Source organism: Coturnix japonica, chromosome 26, assembly GCF_001577835.2.
Source record: "Coturnix japonica isolate 7356 chromosome 26, Coturnix japonica 2.1, whole genome shotgun sequence".
Lineage (NCBI taxonomy): Eukaryota > Metazoa > Chordata > Aves > Galliformes > Phasianidae > Coturnix > Coturnix japonica.
Genome location: NC_029541.1, coordinates 3,336,170 through 3,362,964, shown reverse-complemented (window position 1 = coordinate 3,362,964; position 26,795 = coordinate 3,336,170). Strand labels below are relative to the sequence as shown.

General features: G+C 49.9%; 4 protein-coding genes across 4 annotated transcripts; 2 read left to right on the top strand and 2 right to left on the bottom strand.

Annotated features, from left to right (window-relative positions):
• Window positions 1–438: 438 nt before the first annotated feature.
• On the bottom strand, window positions 439–3,082 carry ATP5PB (ATP synthase peripheral stalk-membrane subunit b). The gene is made up of 7 exons (XM_015885219.2): window positions 2,950–3,082; window positions 2,786–2,837; window positions 2,566–2,711; window positions 1,709–1,872; window positions 1,193–1,318; window positions 802–981; window positions 439–602 (listed from the first exon to the last, which is right to left on the bottom strand). Exons 1-7 carry the CDS (start codon window positions 2,975–2,977, stop codon window positions 531–533), a joined length of 768 nt encoding a protein of 255 aa, XP_015740705.1. The 5' UTR covers window positions 2,978–3,082; the 3' UTR covers window positions 439–530.
• Window positions 3,083–3,103: 21 nt separating this feature from the next.
• WDR77 (WD repeat domain 77) lies at window positions 3,104–7,670 on the top strand. Its single transcript, XM_015885218.2, has 10 exons — window positions 3,104–3,358; window positions 3,433–3,618; window positions 3,802–3,943; window positions 4,024–4,073; window positions 4,637–4,707; window positions 5,078–5,132; window positions 5,398–5,469; window positions 5,573–5,681; window positions 5,809–5,877; window positions 6,079–7,670. The coding sequence occupies exons 1-10, from the start codon at window positions 3,193–3,195 to the stop codon at window positions 6,236–6,238; spliced, it is 1,080 nt and encodes a 359-aa protein (XP_015740704.2). The 5' UTR covers window positions 3,104–3,192; the 3' UTR covers window positions 6,239–7,670.
• A 1,209-nt stretch (window positions 7,671–8,879) lies between these two features.
• C26H6orf132 (chromosome 26 C6orf132 homolog) lies at window positions 8,880–23,061 on the bottom strand. Its single transcript, XM_015885217.2, has 5 exons — window positions 22,351–23,061; window positions 19,224–19,339; window positions 14,891–14,966; window positions 11,975–14,669; window positions 8,880–11,597 (listed from the first exon to the last, which is right to left on the bottom strand). The coding sequence occupies exons 1-5, from the start codon at window positions 22,493–22,495 to the stop codon at window positions 11,492–11,494; spliced, it is 3,138 nt and encodes a 1,045-aa protein (XP_015740703.1). The 5' UTR covers window positions 22,496–23,061; the 3' UTR covers window positions 8,880–11,491.
• A 1,037-nt stretch (window positions 23,062–24,098) lies between these two features.
• On the top strand, window positions 24,099–26,164 carry LOC107324842 (uncharacterized protein 114841037). The gene is made up of 2 exons (XM_032449311.1): window positions 24,099–24,281; window positions 25,760–26,164. The coding sequence occupies exon 2, from the start codon at window positions 25,811–25,813 to the stop codon at window positions 26,141–26,143; it is 333 nt and encodes a 110-aa protein (XP_032305202.1). The 5' UTR covers window positions 24,099–24,281; window positions 25,760–25,810; the 3' UTR covers window positions 26,144–26,164.
• The last annotated feature ends 631 nt before the right edge of the window (window positions 26,165–26,795 follow it).

The window sequence follows — 26,795 nt, the reverse complement described above, 5'->3', positions numbered from 1 at the left end:
CACATTACCAGTCCACATACAAAAGGTGCTTCAGTCCCTCCAGGTCACACTTATCAATTCTACTGCTCTAATCCTTACGGTGGTAAATTCAGCAGAAGTTAAGCTTTCTCTTCTGTTTCCTGCCAGTCATATCCTCTTTTCTGCAGAACAAGAAGAAGCTTTTGTAATTATTTAAAGCTTTGTTACTTCTTTTTATTTTTTTCCAATTGTTCTATATGAAGATACCAGTTCCAATCATCTCATTGGGTAGCATTGGGTCAGCATCTCACCTCCAGATGGGTTCACAGCTGAACCAGGAACCACAGCAAGCTGTACATGCTGCGGTTGGAAGTAATCCCCCACTATAACCTAACTGCAGTGGTTTATTTGCATTACCAATCAGGCTACTGCAAACATACGCACACACCACTACTATCACTAAGAGTCAAAGACAGCAAAGATTTTCGTTTGTTGGTTTTAATGACATTTTACAATCAAGAGTTTCCAACAGTGAGTAATGGGGCACCTCAGAGGAATCAGGTACTACATGGTTACACCGACACCTGGGCGTTCTTTGATAGTGCCTTCAGGTCCAAAATGCACTTTGCAATGCTCTCCTTTTGCTGCAAAAGAAAAAGAAAAGGTTTTCAGTAGGAAGTTAAACAAGCAGAGCAATTATTTAGTGCATCTTTTTATTGTCTCTTTGAATGCTCAAAATGAGTTATAGACTGAAAGGAACGATGCTATATAGCTTGTAAGGCAAGCAATATACCTGTAGACTAAGATATAACACAGATTAAGGCAAACAGCAAAAACCAATACCTGCTGAGGAGTGATGCTCTGAATAACATTCTTCTCCACCCACTGAACCATGTGATCTTGTTCTTTCTGCCGCTTCAAGTTCTGCAGAGCCACCTGATAGTCCAGCCTTTTCTTTACTTCATTGTATACTGTCAGCATTCTTTCTCGGTAATTAGCTTCCAGCAACATTGCAATGTTATTCTAGACACAGAAGATGAAATCAACAGATTAATATTTGACAACAAGACAACAGAGCAGAACACAGCCCCCATACAATAGATCATGTAGTGGAACTGGCCTTGTCTGCAACAAATATCTCATAACTGGTTTATTGCTTGTTAGTAACCCAAGGCACCCACATTATGTGATGGAAACAGCAGTAAAAGTGAGCAGCAAAGCTAGAGCTGCATACCCTCTTAGCATCAAAGAGGTAACGGTGGCCTTCAGTTCTCCACTGCTCCTTTTTCTCCTCCTCAATGGCAGTTTCCAGTGCTTTAATTGCTTCATTTTTCACCTCTAAAGCTTTAGCAACTTTCTCCTGAAAGCAGAAACCAAATATATGATTCAGAATTAAAGGAAGCTGCAAAGAAAGCAAGTGATATGCAACCTATTCCTGAAATTCTGCATTACAAGTTGAGAGAGAAATATCTACACCAGCTAAATTGCATCAGGTTTGAGGATGGCATGACAAGAATTACTGTTCACAACCAACTGTACTTAGAAAAGACATCGAATATTTGTGTTTGGTGCTTTTCCTTCATTTTTTCCCCCCAAAGCCATGTAGCAACACCAACATAAGACCTAAAACATACCTCATTTAAGCATTGTTACAAGTATAACAGGCTCAGATTCTATTACAACCCAGACCTACTTCAGCAGATCAATTAGTTTTTAGCTTCTGCAAAGTTGGACTGCGATTTCTTTTTACCTCATTAAGTTTGTCAGCAAAAGCTGCTACGTCAGCACCGTACTTTTTAACAACATAAATGATGACGGACAGTATGGAGATAGCTGCAATAGTCTCGTGGTTAATGACGTAGATTTCCTTAGAGAGAAAGTAAAGCAGGAGCCCAGTTCCCAACATGTAAGGCCCTGATAAATAAATAAATCAGTATTATTTGCATTGAAGTGAAACACTTAAAAGCAAATAGATTAACTCCAGGAAACATTCCTTTGTACCATGACCAAAGGCAGAATCAGCTTCAGAGCACCACAGTGGGAAGGACACCACAAGGAGCATTGCATCCAGCTCCTGGCTCTACATAGGACAGCACAAATTCAACCCATTGAGGTGCCTGCTGCAGGCCTAGACTATTGTAAGGTTGTTCAAAGGCACTTAACGCCAGGGATACTACAAAGGCCTCATAATCACCCTCTCATAATAGAGAGGGACCCCCTCATACTCTCATAATAGAGAGAGACCCCCTCATACTCTCATAATAGAGAGAGACCCCCTCATACTCTCATAATAGAGAGTAAAAATTCTCCATCTCCTCCTTAAATATCATGCTTTAAACACATGCAGGATGCTGACTGACGCTGTGTTTTCACTCATACTTTACCTATATTATGTTAGGATTATGGACACATCTAAATAAGCCCAAGTAAATGTAAATTAAAAGCACATCACAGGACTGCAGGGTCTGGAAGGGAAGTCAAAGAGATCTACCTAATAGGTTGATGTGAAATCTGTTTCTTGGGACAGTGAGGAACACAACATATCAACACGAATAAAGCAAATCTGGTACATTAACATCTCTGCCATCCTAACACTCATATATTAACCTGTAACTCCGGTTTTAGGATAGAGAAACTGGAAGAACTCCTCAGGGATCAGCCCATGTCGAACCTCTCCTCCTTTCTCCGGCAGAGGTGGCACAGGAGCCAAGCGCTGCAGCCCGGTGTGAAGCGGCCTCGTGACGTGTAATACGCTGCAATACGAAGGTTCCCATTCAATACAATAAGAACCAAAGAGAGAAACCCACCCCATCAGCGCGATACTCACCCCACACACACAGGAGGCGACAGGCCCTGCAGGCCCTTCAACACGGCCGGGGCTGTGGGATGAAATGAAGGGCACAGGGCACGTCAGGACGGAGCTCAGACATACCCCCCCCCTTCCCCCCAGCTCCCACCCGTTGTTTCCTATAAGGAGCCGTGCCCGCTCACCGGCACGAAGGACGAGACGGGACAACATGGCGGACACAACAACCCTTCGTCCCGGTGACCGCCGGCCGTCTCCACAGCACCAAGATGGCGGCTGGGGAGATCTCGCGAGATTCACACAGAGGGGGGTCGGTCTCGCGAGATGCGACGGCGCGCGCGCGCGCTCTAGGCGGAAGCACGTGGGTCAGCGCCGGTCCCGATCCCGATCCCGGTCCTGGTCCCGGTTCTGATCCTGGTCCCGCTGCCATGGAGGAACCGCCGCCCGAACAGCCGCCACCCGCAGCTCCTCCAACACCATCAGCAGGAGGAGAAGAGGAGGAAGGGGTGACAGGGGGTGGCCCGGAATGGAACATCCCACCTAACGCACCCGCTTGCATGGAGCGACACCTGGAACGGGCTCATTACCGAGCAGGTATCGGTGGGTACGGGGAGATGGGAGGGAAATGGGGACACACAGCGGGAGCTGAACGGGATCTGAGCCCACAGACGGAGCGTTGCTGCTGGGAGCATCGGGGCTGAGCGGTCGTTGTTGGGCTGGATCCATCTGGGTGTTCGCCGACCCCCGGAGAGCCCCCAGCGAAGGGTTCTGCACCGCCGGGGTCCAAACCGAAGCGGGGGTGGCCGATCTGCGCTGGGTGGCGGATAGAGGCATCTTGGTGGGCTCCGACTCCGGTAAGAGCTGGTCCCAAACCCCCCCCCCCCCCCCCCCCCCCCCCCCCCCTTCCACCCCCCCACCTTCCCACCTTCCCACCTTCCCACCTTCCCACCTTCCCACCTTCCCACCTTCCCACCTTCCTACCTTCCCACCTTCCTTTTCCTCCATCCCGAGATGGGACCCCTCTCTGTGCCCCGCAGGAGCCGTGGAGCTGTGGGAGCTGGATGAGAAGGAGACCCTCATCGTTAATAAGTTCTGCAAGTACGAACACGATGACATGGTGGAGGCGGTGGATGTCCTGGCGGGCAGCACGCAGGCGGTCAGTGGTGGAAGGGATTTCAGGTGAGTGCTCGTCACCCTGCTCCCCCTATACCCCCCTTGGGATGTGGAGCTGGGCACTGATTGCTGCCTCTTACCTGCAGTGTGAAGGTGTGGGACCTCCCACAGCAGACTGTGCTGCATTCATACAGAGGTGAGTGCTCACTGCATTGTTGCAGCCCCCACGCCATGGCTGCTTCAGTCCATGGAGTTTCTAGCACAATCACACTTATCTATTCATTTCTCCGTGTCAAACCTGAGTGACCTGCAGAATCATGTGTTATAAGACCCATTTCTTCTCATTTCCAAGTATATTTGAGAATGTCTCTGCTTTCTTCTCTTCTCTGCACCTACATGCGTAATCTAAGCTGTATTTGCATTGAATAACACTCTCTAGAGCTCTGGGAAGCTCACACTGGGCTGTTACAGAGGCCATGCTGTGCTCGCTTGACCATCTCCTCCTGCCCCTCTATAACCACCCTCTGGTCTGCAGAGGATTCTTCAAGCTGGTGCATGCTGCAAGGACATTGCTGCAATGGTTCTGATTGGGGTTTAGCAGCTTAGAGTGTTAAGAAGTGCTTGGATAACTTTGGGTAGAAGTTATTCTTTGTCTGCTGTGCCTCCAGAGATTCCCACCTCCCTTCTCTGTGTTGTGTGGGCACACAGGGGAATGTTGGATGCAGCCTTTGATGCTCTTTATCCTTGTGCTTTTGGTAGCTCACTCCGATGCAGTGACGTGTGTGGCTGCCTGTCCTGGTAAGGACACCATCTTCCTGTCCTGCGCTGAGGTAAATCTAATTGTATCTGAATCTGCCTGATAAAGATGAGATTTAACTTATTTATTTGCAGTTAAACACATTTAATGAGAAACCAACCCATTGTGTTTTATATAATCTGCATGCATGTCTTCTTTCAATGTTCCAGTTTGATGGGCTCACCCCATCTGTTAGAGGTTTGTGTTAAAACATTGGAATTCCCAGTTCTTTCCTAGGGTGACTGAAGGAGCTGAGTGTTAATGCCAGCATCGTTTTAAACACAGGAAAGGGGTGATGTGGGTTTGAATGTGGATGAGTAGCAGTAATGCAGTGAATCTGAGTTGATGCCTGCTTCTTCTCCAAGAAAAGGCCTGTAAATATCTTATTTGCTTTGAATTTATAGGATGAAAGAATATTACTCTGGGACACCAGATGCCCCAAACCAGCTACTCGAATTGGTATGTTTCTGAATGCAGTCACTGCTTATATATGAAGTTGTATGAAGAAATATGTTATTTCATGCCTGAGTTCTTTATGTTCAACCTCAATAACACAGCCTGGCCGCTTGGTTACAGAGGCCCATTAAACCATAAGAATTCGAGCTCTATCACAAAGTAAAATCAGCTTTAAAATAATCATAGTGTTGTAGCTGGGCTATTGTTGTAGGGGTAGGAATGTCTGTATAAGGACCGCTCTCTTCACACCCAGTTTATTTACTTACAGTTTGCAGTGCCTGTAATTACCTCCCTACCTCAGTCCTGTGGCATCCACAGGAAAGTGACATCTTTGCTTTAGGTAAGAAGTTCTCTTACTGTTCATCTTTCACAAGACAAACTGAGGTCTTTCTTTTCACGTGGCAGCTTTGCTGATAACCTCGTTCTCTCTTCTCCTCCTAAAGGTGATGAAAGTGGAACGGTTGCACTAGTAGACACAAAGAATCCTGATTCTGCCCTCAGCTCCATTGTGCACGCCCGACGTATTACGGGCTTTGCATTTTCTGCACATAGGTACTGTCTAAAACAGGGGTGTAGGGTGTACAACTACGTACACTCAAATGCCAGAGTAAAGCATTTTTTTCATTAAAGCTTTTGTGTATTTAATTGTTCTAACTGTGGTCTCTTCTCTGCCCTATAGCTCACCTTTGCTGGCTTCCATCAGTGAAGATTGTACAGTAGCTGTTCTCAACTCAGACCTTTCAGAGGTGTAAGTACCAGACAGTGTATTCACTGGGGCTGTTTCTCTTGCTGATTTCTCACTAATTATTTATGTACCAAAGGGAAGATGAAAATACTCCTTAAACTGGGGAACGTTGTCCTAACAAACAAGTAATTAGGAAGTGTTCAAACCCATATATTCATAGCAGCATTGCTTCATTGCTTCATGGCTGATTGCTCTGTTTTCCAGGTTCAGAAGCCGTTCTCATCGAGACTTTGTCAAAGGTTTATCATGGTCTCCTTCAGACAATGCCTTGCTCACTACAATTGGATGGGATCATCAGGTTTTACATCACACTGTCCCCATACCAACTGGTGAAGCTTCCGGAATCAACTGTGTAAAAGAATAGTTTTATAAACTCATTGGTCTAAATTCCTTCCTGGCATTACTTTGGTTCTCCTGAAGTCGACGATGTTTGTGAACTGGAGTGGTTATGGATTATTGTCTGCCTTGAACCTTGTGACTAAGAAGGTTCCTGTAGTAGTTTTGAGTTAAGCATAAATTAGTTGCAAACCAGACTGTACCACCTCCTCAGGAGTTGGATTCACCTGTGAAAAGACTGCAGTTTTTTATCCTGGAAAAAGAAATAGTGGCTTCAGCCACAGAGGAGCCTTGAACAGGGAATTAGGTATAATAAAATGAAAGACTTGTTTCTTCAAACCACTCACAGAATGAATAGAAACAGATTATTTGGGGAGGTAAAAAGGAACCACCTTTACTGAGGTAGATGCAAAAGCCTCACCTGAGCAAAGTGTTCACTGTTGAAATACTTCCTTCCAATGGGGCAGGAAAACGTGTTGGAATTTTAAGGGTAGAAGAGTTTCCTTGTTGTCTGTAGTGCCACAGTCAGTGTAGGTTGGTTTTTTGCATCTTCTATTGCAAATAATCCCACTGTGAGCACTGTATGTGCACTTCTGCTCCACTGGTGGGTATCAGTACCAGTGCTTGGTGTGATACGTCACATATGCTGTATGATAAGGATCTCAGCTGCAGTCATTAAACATCTTTGTGATGGTGCATGACATGCTGAAATACCAGGACCTGTAATGCTCAGCATTGCTTGGAGCTGAGAGCAGCTCAGAGGCTTTTCTGCAGCATGCTGAAAGCTGAGAGAAGTTCACTTGACACCACATTTCAGCTTCTCTGTGCTGAATGCAACTTACAGAATAAGGTTTGTGAACAGAAGTTCGTATAAGGGGAAAAACTGGACTAAGGACTTGAGTCTTCATTTTGCTGCTCCTGTTATCAGACTGCTTAGTGATAAATAAGGCTCCTGATACACATTCAATGAGTGACTGAGAAGATCAAGCAATTTCCATAATCCCCTCAAAGACTTCACGTAATCCTTAGAGGTTGGGTTTTGTTCTTTGGGTATATTTTTTGGGGGGTAATATAACGTACAACTCAAACCAAACTGTTTCCTTTCAACATATTTAACTGACAATAAACGGCATTGCTCTGCATACATGGCTGCTGCTCCAGGTGTGGCTTTCCTAGAGACAACAGTGGGTTTTAGCGAATGAAACAGAAACTACTGTTAAAAACAAATGCTACATTGCCCTTACTGTGATAGCAATGCTACACTGTAAACATCTACAATCATTTTTCAGAGCAAAATTCCCCATCTAGAGCATTGTAATCACAAAGAACAAGTTTCCTCCATGCTGCCCCTTGGAAGAGTTCAAGGCAAAAGGTTGTGTATTACAGTGCAGCTTGTGAACAAGATGTCTTTGCAAAGGATGGAAGATGGTTTTTAAATAAATCACAGTTTTCATTTACAACTGGCTCTTCAGTTTCACCTGGCTTCCTGTGCAACGCCAAGAGCCAGCTGAGGTCACGGCCCTGGAGTTACAACTGTGCTTAAATAAACTCACCGCATGCAATGCAAGCAGGGACAAGTTTCAAATAGGAAGTTTTAAACCACCTAAGTTCCTCAGCTAACCGTGCTGCAGAGCTCTGCAATCCATGGCAAAAAGTGATATAGTGGTGGAAGATGAGGATCATGTGGAGAAAAGGTCACTTGGTATTTCATTCCTGTTCTTGTACAGCTGATTAAAGACTTGGCATAGTAGCACATACTGGGCTTCAGCATCCTGCAAGCCTTTGGGTAAAGCTCTGTGTTCCACCGCAGGAGGGCAGCAGCATGACAGCAGAGGTTTGCATGCATTAAAGACCATCTACCCTTTTTACTGCTTGTTTTTTTTTCCCCCTACCATCATAAATAAGCACAGAAGTGCATCACTTTATTTAGTAGCTGCTACTGTGTTAGCTTACCAAGGCTATAAGCACTGGGAACCAACAAGGCCATAAGAAGCAGTGTCATACCAGCACAGGGGCAGAACACTGACACCATCACATCGATGCCCACTGACTTACAAGCTATTTGCAAAGGAACTGGAGGACTCTGGGTTTCATGATGTGCTGATGCTGCCCAAACTGCTTCACACCCTGCTTAGGTTTGGGGACACTGCTGTAATATATTGTGGCTAGAGAAAATGCTTCAAGATACATTGCACGCTTCCCTAATGAAGAACGTTGTTTTGTAGCCAGGATTAAAGAGATGAGAATGCAAATAAGTATAATTTGGAGGAGTGGAGAGAGTAAGCCACTCCGAAAACAAGCTGCCTTTTATGTTAGTGCTTGCATTGCTCATCCTGCGTTTTCAATTTTAAGCACAGCATTCTAGTCCGGACTTGCAAATCACTTTGCAAGTTTCATTCCTAATGAAAAGCTCCAAACCAAGAACACTATTTATAGAAACCCAGGCTGAACCGTAAAGCTGCCCCATCAGGCTGCTTAGCCTGCAGGGCATGGGGTGGTTCTGCAGCAATGGGCAGTGAGGAGAGCTGCCTGCTCGTGCTTCTATTATCACTAACACTGTCATAGCAGCTGTTGATACTGAACCCTAAGCAGAAGCTGTCCCAGCCCATGGGAAAGGTGAAGTTCAGTAGATAAGGCGAGATAATACTGAAAGAAAGTCACACCACGCATCATAAAACAACACATCCAGAGACATTTAATGCAAGAAGGTTCGTGTTCAGTGGCACTCATAAATAAGAGACTTTGTTCAAAGACTTTACAAGTAGAGCTATCAGTTCTACTACATTAGCAGGTGCTTTAGAGGAGGTTGCAGGGGCTCATTTAAGTTGTATCAAGGCTTAAATGATCACACTGGCAAGAGAGCATTGAGGCAGTAAGAATTCCACTGTCAGCTTTCAGGATGGCTTCTAGTACTATAAAGTCACTTGGCTCTGTTGCCACCTCTGTTTCCCTCCTCTATTGCTAAGTTTATGTAGTAAAGCAACTGGGGGAGAAGGAAGAGAAACGGGAATCAGAATAAAGCAATGTGTGTGCTGTGCCGACAAGATAACCCGGCCAAGAGGGGCCCAAAGAAGAGTCCTCACTGCTCATTGCAATGGTCTGCTCCACACCAGCTCTGACACTGATTTCTTTGGAATGCAAACCAAACCCTATGGCCTTGGCCTGTTAAATCATACTGAAATCCTACTATTTTCCTAAAGCAGCAGGGATAGCCTGCAGTGTCTAAAGAACAGAATCGTTTCAATGCTTCAAACATTCACGTTAACCAGTTTTACTGGGAAGTCCTACCCGGTTTCATTACAGCTTAGTCCACATGCATTCCCAGAATGGGTGTTCTTTGAGTAAATAAACGGCTGTTACACAAACCTGCCTTACATTCTTATGTTTCTGCTATTTAATTTAAAGCAATGTCCACCTGCTAGGAACAAAATGCTCCACGCTATGTAGCACCGTATTACAGCCACTTGTGAATTGCATGTCTGAATGAAACAGTAAACATGGAATTCAAAGCAAATGCCAACGTTGGACTATTGGATTTTGCTCCGACAAAACATGAAACTTGTGTTGGGATTGAGCAGAACTGGTAAGAGGAAATTGGATACATGTTAAAGGATTCATCTCCCAGTCTGAAGTCTCCCAGCAAGTCTTGAAAGTAATGTTAGGAATTCATTTGCAGTTTAACTCTATGCAAAAATCCACACCAGGAAGCAAAACCATCAGCTCACAATGTTATCAGTGAAGCTTCTTTGTTTTAGGGGAAAAAAGCCTGTTGTGCACACAGAGTCTATTGAGCCCAGGGAGTTACTGCCTGGTTCCTCCATAGTCCCTCCTCTCCTCCATAAACCAACATCCAGCCATTTAAACCGTGCTGTTTCAATACCAGCTGGAAGCATTCCAAGTCACTGCGAGTTACTGGCATAAAAACATCCTATGAATTAGCTATTAGGCTGATTATGGTATTTGCGCTCTGGTTTTATTCACAGCAAAGTAAAGTTCAGAACACTTTGAAGCCTCTGCAGCGTTCGGAACAGCTGTTAAATTATTAGGTAGGGCTGGAAATGATGTAAAACAGAATGTCAACAGCGTGACATTAATAAAGATAGCTTCTGAAATCTGCACTGTGAGGGGAAAACTTATCACCCAGTTTTGAGTCTAATTGTAGAGCAAAATCTACTCGCAACACAAAGCGGAATAAACTTGAATGGAACTAATGATACTGTATGACATTGAGAAGAGAAAGTGCTTTCAATAAAGGTAGACTCGTGTCTCAAAGTGCTTTTAGTTTGTCAGCGATTAGAAAATACTCTCTACAAGTTTTTACACCTATCTTACAGTGATTTGCAGCAAGTTTACCTGGGAGGAAGATTCGCTTCTAAGCTCAGAGTAATACACTCCCACTACAGCTGACCGCAGTGTGAAATACCCTCTTTCAGACCACTCTCCTCTCCCATTGCACAACACTGGCTCCTTCAGATAGATCTGCACCAAAGCATCCATGATGTGCTGATAGAAGCAGCTGGAGACAGGTCCCTCAGGTACGTCACACCCCGGAGTGTCAAAAACTTACACCAAAACTGAGTTTATCCATCCCCTAGATCAAAGATCTCACGTTGCCAACATGCTTCACAGCCACCCAGCCAGGCCTCGCAGCCTCCCATGACAAAGAACCAGCAACACAAACGTGCAGGCCACCAAAAGGAGTGGGAAAGCAAGGGCTGTGCTTGCAGTGCAGCTGCCCCCTGCCCTGGGGATGGGCACTGAGAGCATGATCTGGCTTAAGGCATCAGCGTAATGGGTTCACTCAAGGCTGAGGGGGTGGCGATGCAGGCATCCTCAACTATTCCTATCCAATTGACCTCACGTTCTTAATTCCCCTAAATTCAGATCCATACTTGCTTGCTTCCAATACACACATCCCCAGCTTTGGCTTCTCCCCACTCCCAAGCACAATTAAACAAACAATCTCTCCAGTAACAATGATCTTTAAACTAAGGGTCTTTTCCATTTTAGAAGACCTACCAGGCTGCAAATTTGAAAATAATACTGGGAAAGAGGGAAGAAGAGAAAGAAAAACATCTTTGCTCACATAACAGTAGCTGGTCTGTAGTAACTATGCTCCATGACAGTCTTTTTGAAGAGTCCAAGCCCCAGGTTTGCTCTCCACATTCATCCTCTGCAGTCTCGAGCAGTGTTTGCTGGCCAGGTGGAGAAGACCCCAACCATGCACCTCATTGTCTCTTCCCAGCAGGATGAAGGCAGTGGAGCAGCCCTATGGTTGAACCTATCGGTGCCCACTCTGGTAGGTGTAGGAGATGGGCTGCCGTGCCCCAGGTCTGACTGTGAAGGTGTTGGTGGGTCCACCATACTGCGAGCTGCTGTGGGCAGGTCTGGAAGGAAAACAGTGGGGAAAGTCACCAAAAAGCAAAGAAACCATTTGTCTATATTCAAAACGGTTATACTCTATTGAAGCAATACAGTTACAATAGAAACTTTCCTCTTTTCCCCACTAGAAGCCCCTCCATGCAGCAGCCCCCCACCCATGGCTGCAGAGATGAGTGTGGTAGCGAGTGCCAACCCCAGCTTGTCATCAGTTATGGCCTCTGGGCTGCTCTTACATCTTCACCATGGAGCTGGTGGAACAAGAGCCACCACAAAGCCCTTATCTCTGCCATTTGTGGCAGATGACCCAAGGTGTTGCTTTCCCATCGATTTCTCAGCCCAGGGCTGTGCTAACAACCAGAGATCAGTTCAGGGAGGCACGTACCTGCCAGCTCCTAAGAAGTCCCCATTCTGCCCCTTGTACTTGGCATCAGTTCCGCTGTATGACCCAGCTTTCCCAGCTGCATCAATGGAGGTGCGCCTGCCCTGTGTGCTACCGGGGCCGTTCCAGTGGGTAGAGCTGAGGCGGCGGGTCCCATCCCCAGCTGAAGAGCTGTATGCCCCAGAGCCATAGGATGAGAGCACTGTGCCTCGGGCAGCTGCTCTGGGGTAGGATTGCTCAGGCTCGGAGACATAGAGCCTCTTTTTGATCAGCGGGCGGCTGCTCGGCCCTCGGTTGAGATAACCAGCGGAGCTGCTGTAATCTGGACACGGGGGTGCCAGGTCACCATTCCTCTTGCTGTGCTCCGAGGGCTCCTGGCTGCTCCCATAGCCATAACCACGGCTGTAGCCAGGCCACCTGTAGTACCGGGGTGCATCCGAGCTCCGGCTGCAGTCAGGGAAGCTGGGGGACTTGTGGTTCCCTTCACGGCTCTGCGGGATCCCATTGAGCTCATCCACTTCATTGCTGAACTCAGGGGGTGGGGGGATGATGGTGTAATCCAGCGCCGCCTCGCTGTTTTCCTCCTCATCTCCAGGCATGGTGTGGTGGGGAGGGTCAGGGGGCTTTGGCTGCCCTTGCTCCAGCAGACCCCTCAGCAGGCTGGAGGCTGCAGCCCGCTGCTGCCCCTCGCCCACCACCCTGCCCTGCTCTGAAGAACTGGAGAAGGATGGTGGCTTGTTCTGTGCTGCCAAAGGTCGGGGCACCACAGTGAAGGAGTAAGGCTTGGATTCATGGCGGTAGAAGCTGGTGCTGGAGGTGGTTTCTGATGCGGTGCTGCCAAATTTGGTGTGTAATGGTCTGGCTCTTGGCTGACCCCCCACCTCATTGCCTGAGCGGCCCCGCTGTGCCCGCTGCCGGGCTGCCAGCAGCAGTGCCATGGGAGAGCCCCGCTCTACCCGCTCTCCTGTCACCGGGTGGATCAGCACCTCCTCCTGCCCTGTGCCCGGGACTCCTGGGGGGCTGCTGGCTGAGCTTGGGGGGCAGGCAGGCTCAGCTTCACCAGCCCCAGCCCGGTGCACTTTGTACTGGAAGATGTCAGCGCTGGGCTGTGGTGCTGGGGAAACTGGGGGTGATGGGATGGGGGGAGCTGGTGGCTCCTCCACTGCTCTCTGAGGTGAGCCCGGGGCACTCACACTGCTGTCAGGGGAGCAGGGAGCAGGCGTTGAGCTCTCTGTCGCCTTGTTAGCAGCAGGGATGATGATGGGAGCAGGACGTTCCTCCTGCTCTGTTGCCTTCTCCACAACTGCAGCAGCTGCTGGAGCTGGCAGTGAGCTGCTCAGGGCTGGTTTTGGCAGCGTGGTGTCACCTGGCTCAGAAGGGCTCAACCCTGAATGCGAGGCACTGCCACCATCCTCAGGGCTCTGCTTCTCACCACCGAGCCCCAGGGCTGGCTTCCTCTCCTTCTTCATGGAGAACACAGCTTCCAGCTCACTCTTGATCTTCTTCACGCTGTGGGGCTGTGCAGTGGGGCTGCTCTCCACAGCTGGTTGTGCTGCACTGGGGTGTCCCCCCATAGTACTGGGGCTGCTCCCAGACCCCTCTCTTTTCTCGCTCTCCTCTCCTGTAGCTGATGATAAAGCTTTTCCATCAAGCCTGGCTCCATCATGCCCATGGCTACCAGTATGGTTGGTGCTGCCATTTGCAGGCTGGGGGGCAGCTGGCCCCTCTGGCTGCCTCTCATCCCTCCTGGGTGAGCGCAGTAGGGCTGACAGCTCATGCTGCAGCTGACTGAGGTTGCTGGGATCCTTCCAACTGTCCTCACAAGGTGGATAGTCCGGAGGGGGCAGCTCCAGGTCGTTTGCAGTGATAACTTCAGATTTTGTAGGAGAGTCTCTGCTGTCTGTTTTTGGCTTTAGCTCTGAGCTGGGCACTGAGGATCGGTTGCTGAGCACAGCACCCGGCTTGGGGCTCAGAGGTGGAGGGGCTGCCTTGGTGAAGGGCTGTCTCAGAGGCAGATTTCTTTCCTTGGCTTCTCCTGCATGAGCTTTGGCTGCGGGTCTGATGGTGAAGCAGGGTGGGAGGGGAGGCCGTGCATGGGGCTGCCGGGTGAAGGGCTCAACATGGGAAGGCTGGCTCTCCTGCATGGGGATGGAGGAGGATCGAGCTGGAGCCGGTGGGGGCACCTTGAAAGACCTGGGGAAGGTGAGGTGGGGCTCAGGGCACTGCTTAGGGGGCTGTGGGTTCTCCTCTGCACTGGGGGCAGCCGGCACCTTGGTCTCAGAGGGACAGAGTGGCCCTTCATCATCCACCTGCCTCGTGTTCAGCACTGTCTCAGACTTCCACTTGGAGATGCCATTGCTGAAAGGCACAGGGGCTTTGTTGAGCGGTGGGGCCGGTGGGATGAAGTCCGGAGGTGCTGGTGTGGTGGGGGAGGGCAGGGTGGGTTCTGGGGGTGGTGGAGGGGCCATGGCAGGGGGTGGTGGCACTGACTCAGGTGGTGGAAGCACTTCAGGTGGTGGAGGGGCCGGTGGGGCTGCAGGTGGAGGTGTGAGCGCCTGCACTGTTGGAGGGGGTGGTGGGGGCACTGATGGTGGTGGAGGGATGTCCTCATCCTCATCTTCCCTCTCAAGAGCCTGTGGGCGCAGGTCCCCCACCGAGCTGTACATTCGGTAGTTCCCATTCATCTGGGAGCCATTGCCTGTAAGGAATTACAAGAGCAGGGTGGCATGAGAACAGATTCATTTTCAATGACCTGAAGAAGTTATCAATAGCAGGTCTGATTTTAGCATTAAAATCTCAGGATCAGAATCTCTGTCTGCTCCAGTGCACTGCACATGCACACTTCCTTCAAAGGATCCCCCCCAAGCCCAAGGGATTATTGAATGCATTGCACTGAAGGACTTTGGAAAGATCCCTTACCAAGAGCTGCCTTTTCCTCAAAGTCTTCTGGCACTGATGGTGTTGGCACAGCCACTCCATGGGATTCCTGGGCGTTCTGTTGAGAAAACAGAGCTGTTTTATGTCCAGGGATTTAGAATAAAGTGCTGACAAGCAGGCAGTAGGTTGTATAGCTGGTAATCTAAGCAAACAGAAACCTGATGGGATCCATTGCCACTTCCTAGCCATGGAGGGACTGCAGCAGCTGCTGTTGATGCTATTTAAGTGGACACGGGAAGCAGTCGAGGTTGCACAACCCACAGGACACAACTCTCCTTGCTAGTCAGGTGCAGACAGGCTGAAAGGAGCGTGGTTGTTTCACACCCATGCTCAGGGCTCCACTACTTGACATCAGCATCATTAGCTTCTCACCATTCACCTATCAAGTCAATTTAATCTCTCTCTCTGGTTTTGTGGGCATTGCTTTGCAGCAAGTCCTGACAGCCTCTGCCACAGCCACTCAAGCTGCAGAAAAGGCTTCCAAGGTTTTTGGGCAACTCTGGCACCAGCATATCTGAACAGGCCAGGGAAAACTGCTGTGTGGTTTGTTTCACTCTCAATCACTCCCTTAGCATTCAAGCTGAAGATTCAGCAGCACATTTAGCTGGTGCAGGACCATGCAATTTAGCAGCCTACACATCTGTGAGGATGCCCACAGCCAGAGCAGCTGGGGTAATTACAGCCACCCACTGGGAGATATTCAAGGCACGGTGACTCACCCAAAGTGCTGACCAGGGCTCCTGTGTCCTGCCTGCCAAAAGCAGAAAGGCTCTCCTCCTTCCTGCAGTGACTCACTGTAAGATTGGGGTTGCTCATGAAATGTACGGTAATGCACCCATGGCTTAAACACAACCTGATGCTGAATCAGGCTGCCACGCAGACGCAGCGCGTTGGGCTTTCAGATCCCAGTGCTGAGAAAAGCCATAGAGAGGACAAACCCCTGTAGGCAGGAGATGGGTACACACCACTATGTGGGCTCTGCCTTCCCAGGCCAGCCCTGTTGCACTGCTGTGTGCAAAGGAGACACTCCTCAGCCTGCACCACGTCTGCGCAGTGTCTAGATAATGATTGAGCCAGCGCCCTTTGCCTTTCACTGGTACCAGCACTGTTTTCACAGGAGATTGCTATAGGATTCCAAAGTCTGTTTGCTTAAAGGTTAAGCTCAGTGCCTACAGACAGCCCTGTGCAGGGCACAGGCAGCACGTGAGCATTATACACCGGGTGTAAGGAGACTGGGAACGTGAGCTGCTGGGGCTGAGCTGACTTCAGCAGCAGCCCAAGCTCCTTCAGAAGGTCCCTGTGTCCTTCCCATTCCCAAACATGCACTAAGGCTATTGCCCTTGCGAAGTCTATTGTCCTGCTGATGACCAAATAACCCTCTACAACCGCAAGTGAGTGAGCCAGGTAAAGGCAAGCCCAGAGGAGAGTGAATGGGAGCGCAGAGCTCATGGCATTGAGCAACTGATCAGGGAACTTCTCTCTGCCATTCCTAAAGGCACAACACAGAGGAAGGATCCTCAGCTTCAGCTGAAAGCCAGAAGGAAGATGAAGGGTAACAGAGACACTCCAAGACTGGAGAACAAAATCGTCCGATGCAACCAAATTCCAAAGGCCAAAAGGAAAGAGGCAGCAGTGCCCATTTTCCATGGAGATTCATTGCTGCCAGACTCCAGAACACACTGCGGGTTCCTGCTCATTTACAGGAGAACAGGAACGTCTGAGTGCTCGTTAGACCTGAATCAAAAGCAAAGTATGCATCACACGTTTGGATAGCAGTAGGTAGAAAGGGAACAGCAGACAGAAGAGATCTATGCAAAACTGAAGGAAACAAAGTCCACACATCATAAATGAGACTTTTTGGACACGTTACTCCAACAGGTCCTAAAAACTGGGCAAGCCTGTTTCACACTCAGAATTTCTGTGGCAGTCGCTAATGTTCAGCATCTGAAAACCCACCCATCCTCACTTCACAACCTGGCTTCTAAAATGGAAAGCATCTCCAATGCACTGCCAGCCTTAAGAGATGACCAGAAAGATTATTTCCCTCTCATGTGTTTGCTAGGGGTGTGACCAGCCCCAAGCTTCTGCTGATTCACAACAGGCTGCCCAGCTTGTGGGTGGTGCACCAGGAACCTGCATTTCCAGTTTGTGGTGCTCGAAATCAGATTTGTGTGCTGAGGATCCTATTAGGGTGAGCTTTCACTGTAACAACCAGGAATCCCTTTACAGCACTGAGACAAAACCAAATATCCTCTGTCTCCAGTGGAAGAGCTCACCTGTCCTCATGGTCCTCAGCTCCCCCCAGTCTTTCCCATGAATTCAGAACCATAGAGTTGTTTGACATAGAAGGAAGCCCCCAAAACCATCTGGTTCCACTGCCCTGCACAAAGCAGGGACATCCATCAGGTGCTCAGAGCCCTGCCCCCTGACCTTGGGTGCCTCTCAGGGCTGTCAATGCCCACTGGTGTGCAGGGAGGGCTGCAGAATGCTGCCACGCAGGGAGCAGGCACTGCAGGGCAGGGTGTGTGCATTGCCTGACTCAGCTGCCCAGGAGCTGCTCCCCATCATGCTGCTGGCTGGGGAATGCAGAGGGGTTGGGTGGGAAGAAGGGGTTAAAGCTGCAGAACAGCCCAGCACAAATATGCGTGTGGCAGCAGAAGCGTCTGTGCCAAGACAAATCATCATCAAACCTGATCAAAATAATGCAAATAATCAACCCAAACTGGTCCTCAAAAAAACAACGTGGCTTACACCTACTGCTGATTTCTTCAGTTAAATACTCTCAGAAGAGGAGCGCTGTGATAAGGATCCATTACTCTGGGAGAAACCCCCCAGACCACCGATGTTACTGAAGGTAGCAGGAAAACAACATTGCCAGGCTGACAGCCTCAAGTATTTATTCCATTTGTGCCGTTTACTCCAGTACCACCCCTTCACTTCCACTAGGAAAATGTCTGGAAGCTCTAAGATGCAAAAACCTAGAAAACACTATGGGGCACCAGCTATGGACAGCTCTATTGCCTCCCCCCTCACTGTCCTCCCAATGACATCTGTGCAACCCACAAATGAATTGCACCCAGGTGACAGCAGACCAGCCCTTCTGCTGCAGGTGATGACTGCTCTGAAGGATGAGGATGTACAAGGAAAACATCCCTTGCTTAGACAGAATGTGCTTGTCAAGACTAAGTGTGTTCAGTGACCCGTGTGTATCACTTCACATTTAGCTGTCACCATCTCCAAACTACTTCTGAGCAACCACACACTTCCCTGTATCTACATGGGGTAAGACCACCAGAAAGGTGTGTTATACAGGAGGACAGCTTGCTCAGCACGAGTGGCAGTGCAGCACCAGAGCCAGAACTGAGAACTGTGGCTTTTGGAGGCAGCAGCATCCCAGCTGTGGTCCAAGTGTGCTGGTACTCCTTACCTTGGGCACTGGTAGCTCTGCTCAGAGCTACACCCCATAGACAGAGATTGGGAAAAATAACTGTCCAGCAGCCACAAAGCTTTGTGATAGTGTCCTGATAACACAGGTGTGACAACTGCCCACAGCTGCTTGGATGCAGAGAACAAAACCCACTGACCTGTCCCATCCCCAGCCACGCTGGGTGGAGGAGCTCTAAACAGCGGTGTGACTTCAACCACTGCTAATCCATCTAGCAACACAATGATGTCATCTTCAGGGTCAGCCCTGACACACACATGCTGCTCTTCCCTCCATGCCAACCTTTGGACAGTGACAGAATCTTTGCAGAAGCCAAACTCCTTATAGAATAAGAAATAATGCAGCTCAGTCACTCCCTGCTTGCTGAGCTGGTCATGTTTGACATTCACATCTGGTGTTTGCTATGGGATACGGGAGATGCTACTCCTTTGTCTCACACCAAAACAAAGAGATTTGGAGCTGGTGCAGCCCATCAGGCTTTGTAGGCACCTGCTGCATCGCCTCCTCTTTCCTGTGCCAGAAACAAGAGCTTTCCTCCTTCTCTATCCAGTATGACACTGGATCAGAGACTGCCAGCAGTGGTTACACAAAGAGCAGCGCCAGCCAGATCTGTTCATCTACACACTCAGCAATTCTGACAAAAATGTAAGTACAAGGCAGATAATGCTCACATCTCTCACCCAAGCATCTTGCCTATGCCCAACACAAGCCTTGAACTCAAATCACCTCCTAATCCCTCGCATCCATTATCATTACAGAATGGTTTGGCTTTTCGTTTCTTTTCTCCCCTCACCAGGAATGGGGTTGAGGGAAGGAACCAGCCTGGCTGGTTCTGGGCATCAGCCCCCAGCATTGATGGCCAACACTCACCAGGGGTAGGAATGTCAGCAGCGGCCGCACTCTGGGACGAGGCTTCAACGTTGCGGTTCCGGAGTCAGTCATCGTCCCAAATCGATTGTCACCATAATAGACTTCAATCACATCCCCTGAGAGGAAGAGAGGACTGTTAGCAGCAGCACAGTATGCAGGGCAGCAGGAAAACAGCTTCAGAAAGTGCTGGGGAGGGTTTGCTGTATCTGCACCCAGGAATAAGCAAGGAGCATCACATTGTGTAGGGGATGGGAGCTGAGGAGGCAGGTCTGGGATTCAGGTGCTGGAGGTGGGAGAGCACAGCCATCTCTCTGACAGGCTCATTTCTAATAGCAACTAAGCAAAGTCTACCTCGGAGGACCAAATATCAGCACAAGCATCCAATTCACTCCCCATGAAATGCCATGATGAGCACAGAGCCCTGGCACTGTGAGCAGAAGCTCTCAGGCCCTGCTGGTTCCCAGCCCTGTGCTTCTACCTTCAGCCACACCTCTTGGGTCGGTTTATTTCTGACAGAGAATAAAGCTCATAAAATTACTTTAATTGCGTTCTTTGTGTCTGATGAACAGCATGAACTTACAAGCAGAAGCTCTGAAGTGTGTAAACCCCACCTTGGCTAGAAGGAGATACACCAGTGATTCCCAGCCAAGCAGACCACCACTGAATATGGGGGTCTGAAAAGGAAGGGGGAGCATGTAAAGCAGCTGTGACCAGGGAAGGTCAGCAGCTCCCACCCAACAGTTTGATAGCAAAGAGGATAAAGCAGAAACCAATCCTTCTGCTCCAAAACACTGATGCTGAGAAGTAAACAGACTTGTTTTCTCCTTGAGAAGTTTGGAAGCACGGTGCTCAAGCTCCCATGCTAAAGCGTGAAGCGCAGAAATAGCTGCTGTCAAGTTCCATACTGTAATTAAAGGCTGAGGAGCAGAAGAGCAAAAGTTGCATAAACTCAGTGGTGGTAACAGAGGGCTGTGGCTCCATGCATCCACCACCTCCAGGCAGGGCATCTGCACAGCTGACCATGTCCCCTCCTCATGCAAGCAGAGCCCCTGGTGGGGTCTCTGGGCAATCCCAGGCTGTCATGGCAGACAACCATATCTGATGCTAAGGCTTGATAAACAGAGTAGGAAGGAGACATCAGGCATTGCATACATATGGACAAGACCAGGAGGCAGGGCAGCTTTTCTCTAGGATAGTAAATGAATCAGAGCAGGTCCAACTGGGGCTGGGATGGATGGAATGCAGTCTTACACTGCAGAGTAGAAATCATTAAACAGGAACCCCTCCTGCTGAATAAACTTAAAAACCTCCAAGGGACTTCAGAGAGCCTGCGGGCCTTCCTCTCATTGGCTGCAAGAAGCTCTGCTCTCTGGGGATCTGCAGAGATCAGTCAAGGAGGAAACAGGGGTTTACAGCAAGTTCAGTGGGATAAGAAGAGGGCAAATGCTTAAGTGCATCCCCACAGAAGTACTTTCTTCACTTAAAGTGAAGGAATTGGCCACAGTGGGGGCTGGACATGACTCAGGAGGGGTGAAAGAATTCAGTATAACCATGAGTTGTAGCACCAGATCCAGCAGGCACGCAGGCTTCTGTTTCCCATCACAGGTTGCCCTAATGTACAGCCAGGGGTATCCACCATCCTCTGTCCTCATGGACTTCCCTGAGATGCCAGCAAGTAATTATTGTTATTGTTAATTTTGCATAACCCCTTGGGTAACCCCACATTCAGCAAGAGCCAAAGCCAACACAACATGGGAATGTTGATTCAGACAGCTTTGTGGAGCAGAGATAGAGCGGTTCAGAGACCTGAAATAATGAGAGAACTTCCTATGAAGACATTGAGCAAGTAAACTCAGTGAGAAAACGTATTAAAGATCACAAGGTCTTTGATCCTAGATTACTAAGCATCTCTAACCCGAATGCATTTAATTAAAGTAAAATGAAGTGCTTGTAGTTGTGCTTTCTTTGCTAGATAAACAGGAACTGCCTGCTGCAGGTCTGTCACCAGCAATGCTCTGTTTCCTGGAAGGAGAGTTTGGGGAAGTTCTGGAGCCATGGGGAGCAGCTGGCCCTGGCTGCTACTCTGTGGCATTCAGTCTGTTTTGAAGTCATTTGTGTCCCTTCAGTTGTGGGGAAACAAAATAAGTGATTTACAACACATGCAATGGAACTCCTTCCTACTCCAGGGTTGGTTGCATCACCTGGAGCAGGCACAGCACGGCCAGGAACCGCAGCGAGGAGGCGGCAGCAGTCCCTACGTTCAGGAATCTCTGAGTCAGTGACAGGCAGACCTACACCCTTCCCACGTTGCTTAACTTCTGTTTACTTTGTATGAAAAAAGTAAGGTGGGGATTAGGGCAGGGGACTCTTTTTGGCAGCAACTATGGCATGTTAAGATGCAGCAAACCCTTGAGCGGCACGAGGCTTCATGGGGTGAGAATAAACCATTTGGGATCCAAGAGAGCCCGGGAGCATGGCCCCACTCATTGAGCACACACTGCATGTGTCACACCACAGCCATATAAATGAATTAATGGCACAAACGCCGTGAGGACTGCAGGATTCAACCCAACCACCTTCATTTATTCACAAGTCTTCTGGCTTTTGCTCTACACAGCAGCTCCTACACCTGCAAGGAATGCCTTTGTACTGCGCCGCAGCCATGGGAGTCCACTGGGCAGCAAACACGCAGCAAGTTTGTTGTTGGCTTCTTGTTTGTTTGCTTTTAACTCAAACCACATCAGAGAGAGGCCCGAATGCCGCTCACACTCACAGCAGGCAGAAAGCAGCGATTTACCCTCCGAGTTTGAGAGCTGCACGAAACTCCGTCACGTTTTATCCGATTTCCATCAGCGGCCTTCGGGGCGTAACTGCGCTGCGACGGCAGCCGGGGAGCAGCGCTATAGGTTCCGCTGGGACCTCAGACGGCCAAACCCCATCCTACAGCGGCCTCTACCTCCCCAGCTGCACCACCATCAGCCCGGCCCCCTCCTCCATGTGCCTCCCCCAGGGCGCAGCGTTGCGATCACAACCACAGCGAAACGCAAGCAACCCCCTCCCCACCTCCCGGACCGACCCTTCCCCACTTTATCCCCCCGTTGCAGCACGGAGGATGGTGAGCACTGACCGGTGCCGCCCGCACTGTCGGAGGTCACCTCCTGGCTGAAGATCCAAGGTGGGTTGGTGGCAAAGAGCGAAGCTGCGGTGGCTGTGCCGTGTTTCTTGCCGAAGAGGCGGCTGAAGGTGCCCTGAACGGAGTGATGCTTCTTCATGGCGGAGGGTTCGGCCGCTCCGCTCCACTCCCGGCACCGAACCTCCAAGCGGCACCGGGCCGCTGGGTGCGGGAGGCAGCGGGCAGGGAGCGAGCGGAGCGGCCGGAATACCTGGCTCCGCCCGACCCCGCCTCCATCAGGTGCCAGCCCGGCCCCGCTCCTCCTGCCTCCCCCTCAGCCCCAGGTGTAGACGTTCAACTCTTCCGTCTCGTCCCCAGCGTGGCGAAGCTTTTGCCCGACGGTTGTTTGCCTGCCCCGCTCTTGGGCAGCGCAGCACTCACATAAACCTTGAGTTGGGGGGGACCCTTAAAGGCCATGTGGTCGCTCTGCTCTGCAGTGCATGGGGACCCCCACAGCTCTATCAGGTGCCCACCCGTTCCCGAGTCGGTTTTCCACCACCTGCATTTAGCAAAGCCCCATTCACATGTGCAGACCCCCCTGCAAACACCACCCCCCCGCAGTGCTGGCAGCTGGGCTATTTCAATCACAACACCTGAAAGACAGCACAGATTGATTGACCTGAGATCGTTTTTTTTCTGCAGCGTCCCCACACTGCCATCCATTTCCTGTCCCACAAGAAAGAGCTGAGGGTTAATGAGTAACCTTGGTTATTAATAAATGATGGGGCTTACGGGAGAACTTTAAACCCCAAATAATCGTCAGAGCATTAACTCTGAAGCACAGCTATGGAGTGAGGTCCTCCTGTCTTGCTGAGGGGAGCTGATAGACCGACCATGAGGGCTCTGGGGCTGTTACAGGCTGTGATATATCAGAGTCTTTCCAGGATGCAGCTGGATCCAATGACTGCACCCATCCTGCAGGCTGATGCTGCTGGGGTGGCTCCCAGCCTGATGTGCTCTGTAATTAGTGGGGCTCAGCCCTCGGGACTGTTACCTTAACTGCTGCTTATGAGGAGGTGGAACGGAAGCGATAGTGTAAACTTCTGTCTGAGAGCATCTCCTGCACACCCCGGGGGCTGCAGCCATGGATCAGGGGAGAGGGGCACCTCTGAGAAGAAGAAATCAAACGTGAGGAAGGAGCCACATGCTGCCAGATGGAGTGGTTTTATTTCACTGGCTGATGGGTGAAACAAAAGCATTGTGTGTTATGTGCAAAGGACACAGCATCTCTGTGAGGTTTGCCAGGTGTATGTGCTGAGCTGATAGTCACAGTCTTTGACTGAGCAAATGGAGCAGGGCAGGCAAGGAAAGTCATGAGAAAGGGGAAGGAGAAGAGGAACTGTTCTGCCAGCTGACTCCATGGCACAGAGACAGCCCTGTGAGCTCTGCTGTGATGGAACACTGCTGTGTGAGGCTCTCTTTGATCCCAGCACAGGTGAACAGCCCAGAACAATCTGCCTTTACATCAGTGCAGGGAGCTGCACCCTGCAGATGCCGATCTCCATAGTGAGAAGTGCTTGTGCAGTGAGGTTCCCCTGCCAGACTCCATAGGAGTTGGGAGGAGAGAGCCACGCAGTGAAGCAGCTCATGCCAAAAGGAATAGTGGGGTCTGTGCTGCTGGAGCCATGATCTAGTGGTGGTGGCAGAGCAGTTCCATGGGCAGCCCTGCCAGAACCCCCTTTGGTCAGGGCCACCACCCCGGTGACACCACAATGGCCCCAGCAGCCCCGGTGATGGAAGAGCTCTACTAACAGGACCCAGTGGTGCCAGGGAGCTGCAGCATCCCTGCCCCATTACACATGTGCCAGTCCCTGTGCAGGGACACTGCCATCATCCCGGGGTAGGGCTGCTGCTGCCAGCAGGGGAGCCCGGCCAGGAATACTCCGGTAATTCAGCCTTGCCCTTGTGACCCCACCTGTGGGGATCTTCTCTGGGAGTTGACAGGCAATGAGGGAGGGATTAGAGGTCTCTAAATTCATGGCTGAACAAAATAGGATTGCACAGGACTCTTAATCTCTGCTAGAGCTCTGCCAGTGCCATAAATAGTGCCATGAACGTGGAACTGGGGCTTCCCCTCTGTGATCACGTAAGCAGGTGCACCCACACCAGCATAAGGGATCTTTCAGTGCCCTGCAGGGTGAGGAGGAGGCCCCAAGGCAGGCAAACCCATGAGCAAAGCCCAGAATCCTGCCCATCACTGCCCTATAGCAGGGCGCGTGCAAGCCTTGCACATCTCAAAGGCATCTACATGACTTAGCAGTTAGGTTTTCTAAGCAGCCAAGGCCTTGCCCACACACCCCAAATGCACTGCCTTAATAATGCCTCCCTGCTGGGTGGGTGCAGTTGCAGCAGCTCAGTCGTGTGCATACTTGTCTGTTATCTGTCAAAGCACACAAGGCTAAGAGCTGCAATCATGCATGTGTGTGACTGTGATTGGTAGCGAGCAAATCTCAGAGTGTTTGGAGCAGGGATCCCCAAACCACAGTGCAAGCTCCACTCTTACATCTCCAAGACCCAAAGCCCCCATATTTTGTCTCCCATGGGAAGTGCTGGGAGTCAGGCTGTTTCCTTGCAAGAGAAACAGCAGAACTCCAGGAACCAGGCTGGATCTGGGAAATAAGTGACTAAAAGAGGTGATAAGCCTGGGGGAATCTCATCATTTCCCTATAAGGCTGAGGGAGATGTCTATAAATGATTCACTGGTGTTCCCCTTGTAATTGGTTTAGCAGCCTCTGTTCAGAGCCAGATATGCAGAGCTGAAATAGAGCACCAAGTATAAGCCGAGGCGTCACGGAAACTGGGAAACCTCTTTACGTGGTTAAAAATAAATTCAGACAGTGAGGAGTTTATTTAGGACGCCCAGAAGTAAATAGGATAATTGCTGGGGGAAGAGCCAGTTTCCATCGGCACAGAGCTGCCATCAATGAAAACAAGATAACTGAGTCATGGTTAAATAACCATGGCAAAATAATTCTGCAGTCAGGCTCAGCCTTGGAGGGCTGTGCCTCCAGGCTGTGCTTGCATGCAGCCATTGCTCACACTCCATTGCTCCTCATGTATCAGGCTGGGGGAAGCTGCTGCTGCTTGGAGTCTTGACATGGTGTTGGAAGGAGTTCATATTGCTATTATTTATAGGTGTTAGAACCTAATTTGGGACCAGAGTTCTGCTGTGCCCAACATCAAAGGGAAATCAATGTCCCCTGAGCAGCAGGGGATGAGCCCAAGTCCCTCAGTGTGCTTTGGTTTATGTTCATTCTGATTTTTGGCCCCTGGTAATCAATGATCACGTGGGGATGTTGAGCACTGCTGGGTGATTGCAGTGTGTTTGTGCACTGACAGTGCGTTTATCCAACTTTGTTTTCAGGTGACTGAAACACCAGAAGGCCACAGCAAAGACCAGAAGACAGCAAAGGGAATGGGCGACCGCAAAGCAAAACAGGATGCTCCCCAAGCCCCACCCAACCCCAAGGGATCCCCAGCACAGCGCCGCACAGATCAGACCTTGGCCTCCCGCTTTGTTCCTGTTGTTGCCCACCCTGGGGGTCAGGACCCTGACTCCTTCAGGTTCTGCTTTTACACACGGCGTTGCTCCAACTCATACAGCCCTTTCTACACCTCACAGCGTCCGACCTGTGGGTACCACTTTCACTATGACACCGATCACACCAGGAAGGTGATGGACATCCAGAGTGCTAACCTTGCGAAGTGGGGACCCAAGCCAACTCAAAGCCCCAGGGCAAAGAAATAAACCCAAGCAATGAGAGCAGCAGTTGGTGTTCCTCCTGCTTCCCACCCAAAAGCATAGATAGAAGTGACATGGAGCCAGGGGATGGGCAGCAGGGCCATGGCTCTGCTCACAAAGTGTTGTTCCCAATGGCTGGTACATCTCTGTGCTGCTCTCCTAGAGGCACAGGCAGCATCCCAGCCTCATATTCCAGGAGCAGTGTTAGCAAAGCCTCTGGAAACCATTGGTGAGCTCACACTCACCCATAGCACACAACTCTGCCTCTGTTAATGGGCACCCGGTGACTGCAAGGACCTGTTGCACTTTGGGGCTGCCCCATAGAGGCTCCCTCTGCCACTGGGCACAGCAGGAGCTGAGCCGGCCACTGGCAGGAGCAGGATTAGTACATCCAATTACAGTTCCTCGATCTAATTCCTTTTTCATAACTGTTTTATGCTTATGTAATTCCACCTACCAGAGCAGACTTACTCCTGATCTACTTCAATGCAGGCTCAGCATCAGGCTTTGTCTTAAGGCTGTGATCTAAAGGCAGAGGTGCTATGGGACAGGCAATTCCACAATAACAGTGTTATCAGAGGGCCCATGCCACAGCCTCAGGATATGCCCTTCAATCTCCCAGTCCTCCTCTGGGTGCTGTGAAGGTGGCTGTGGGGTA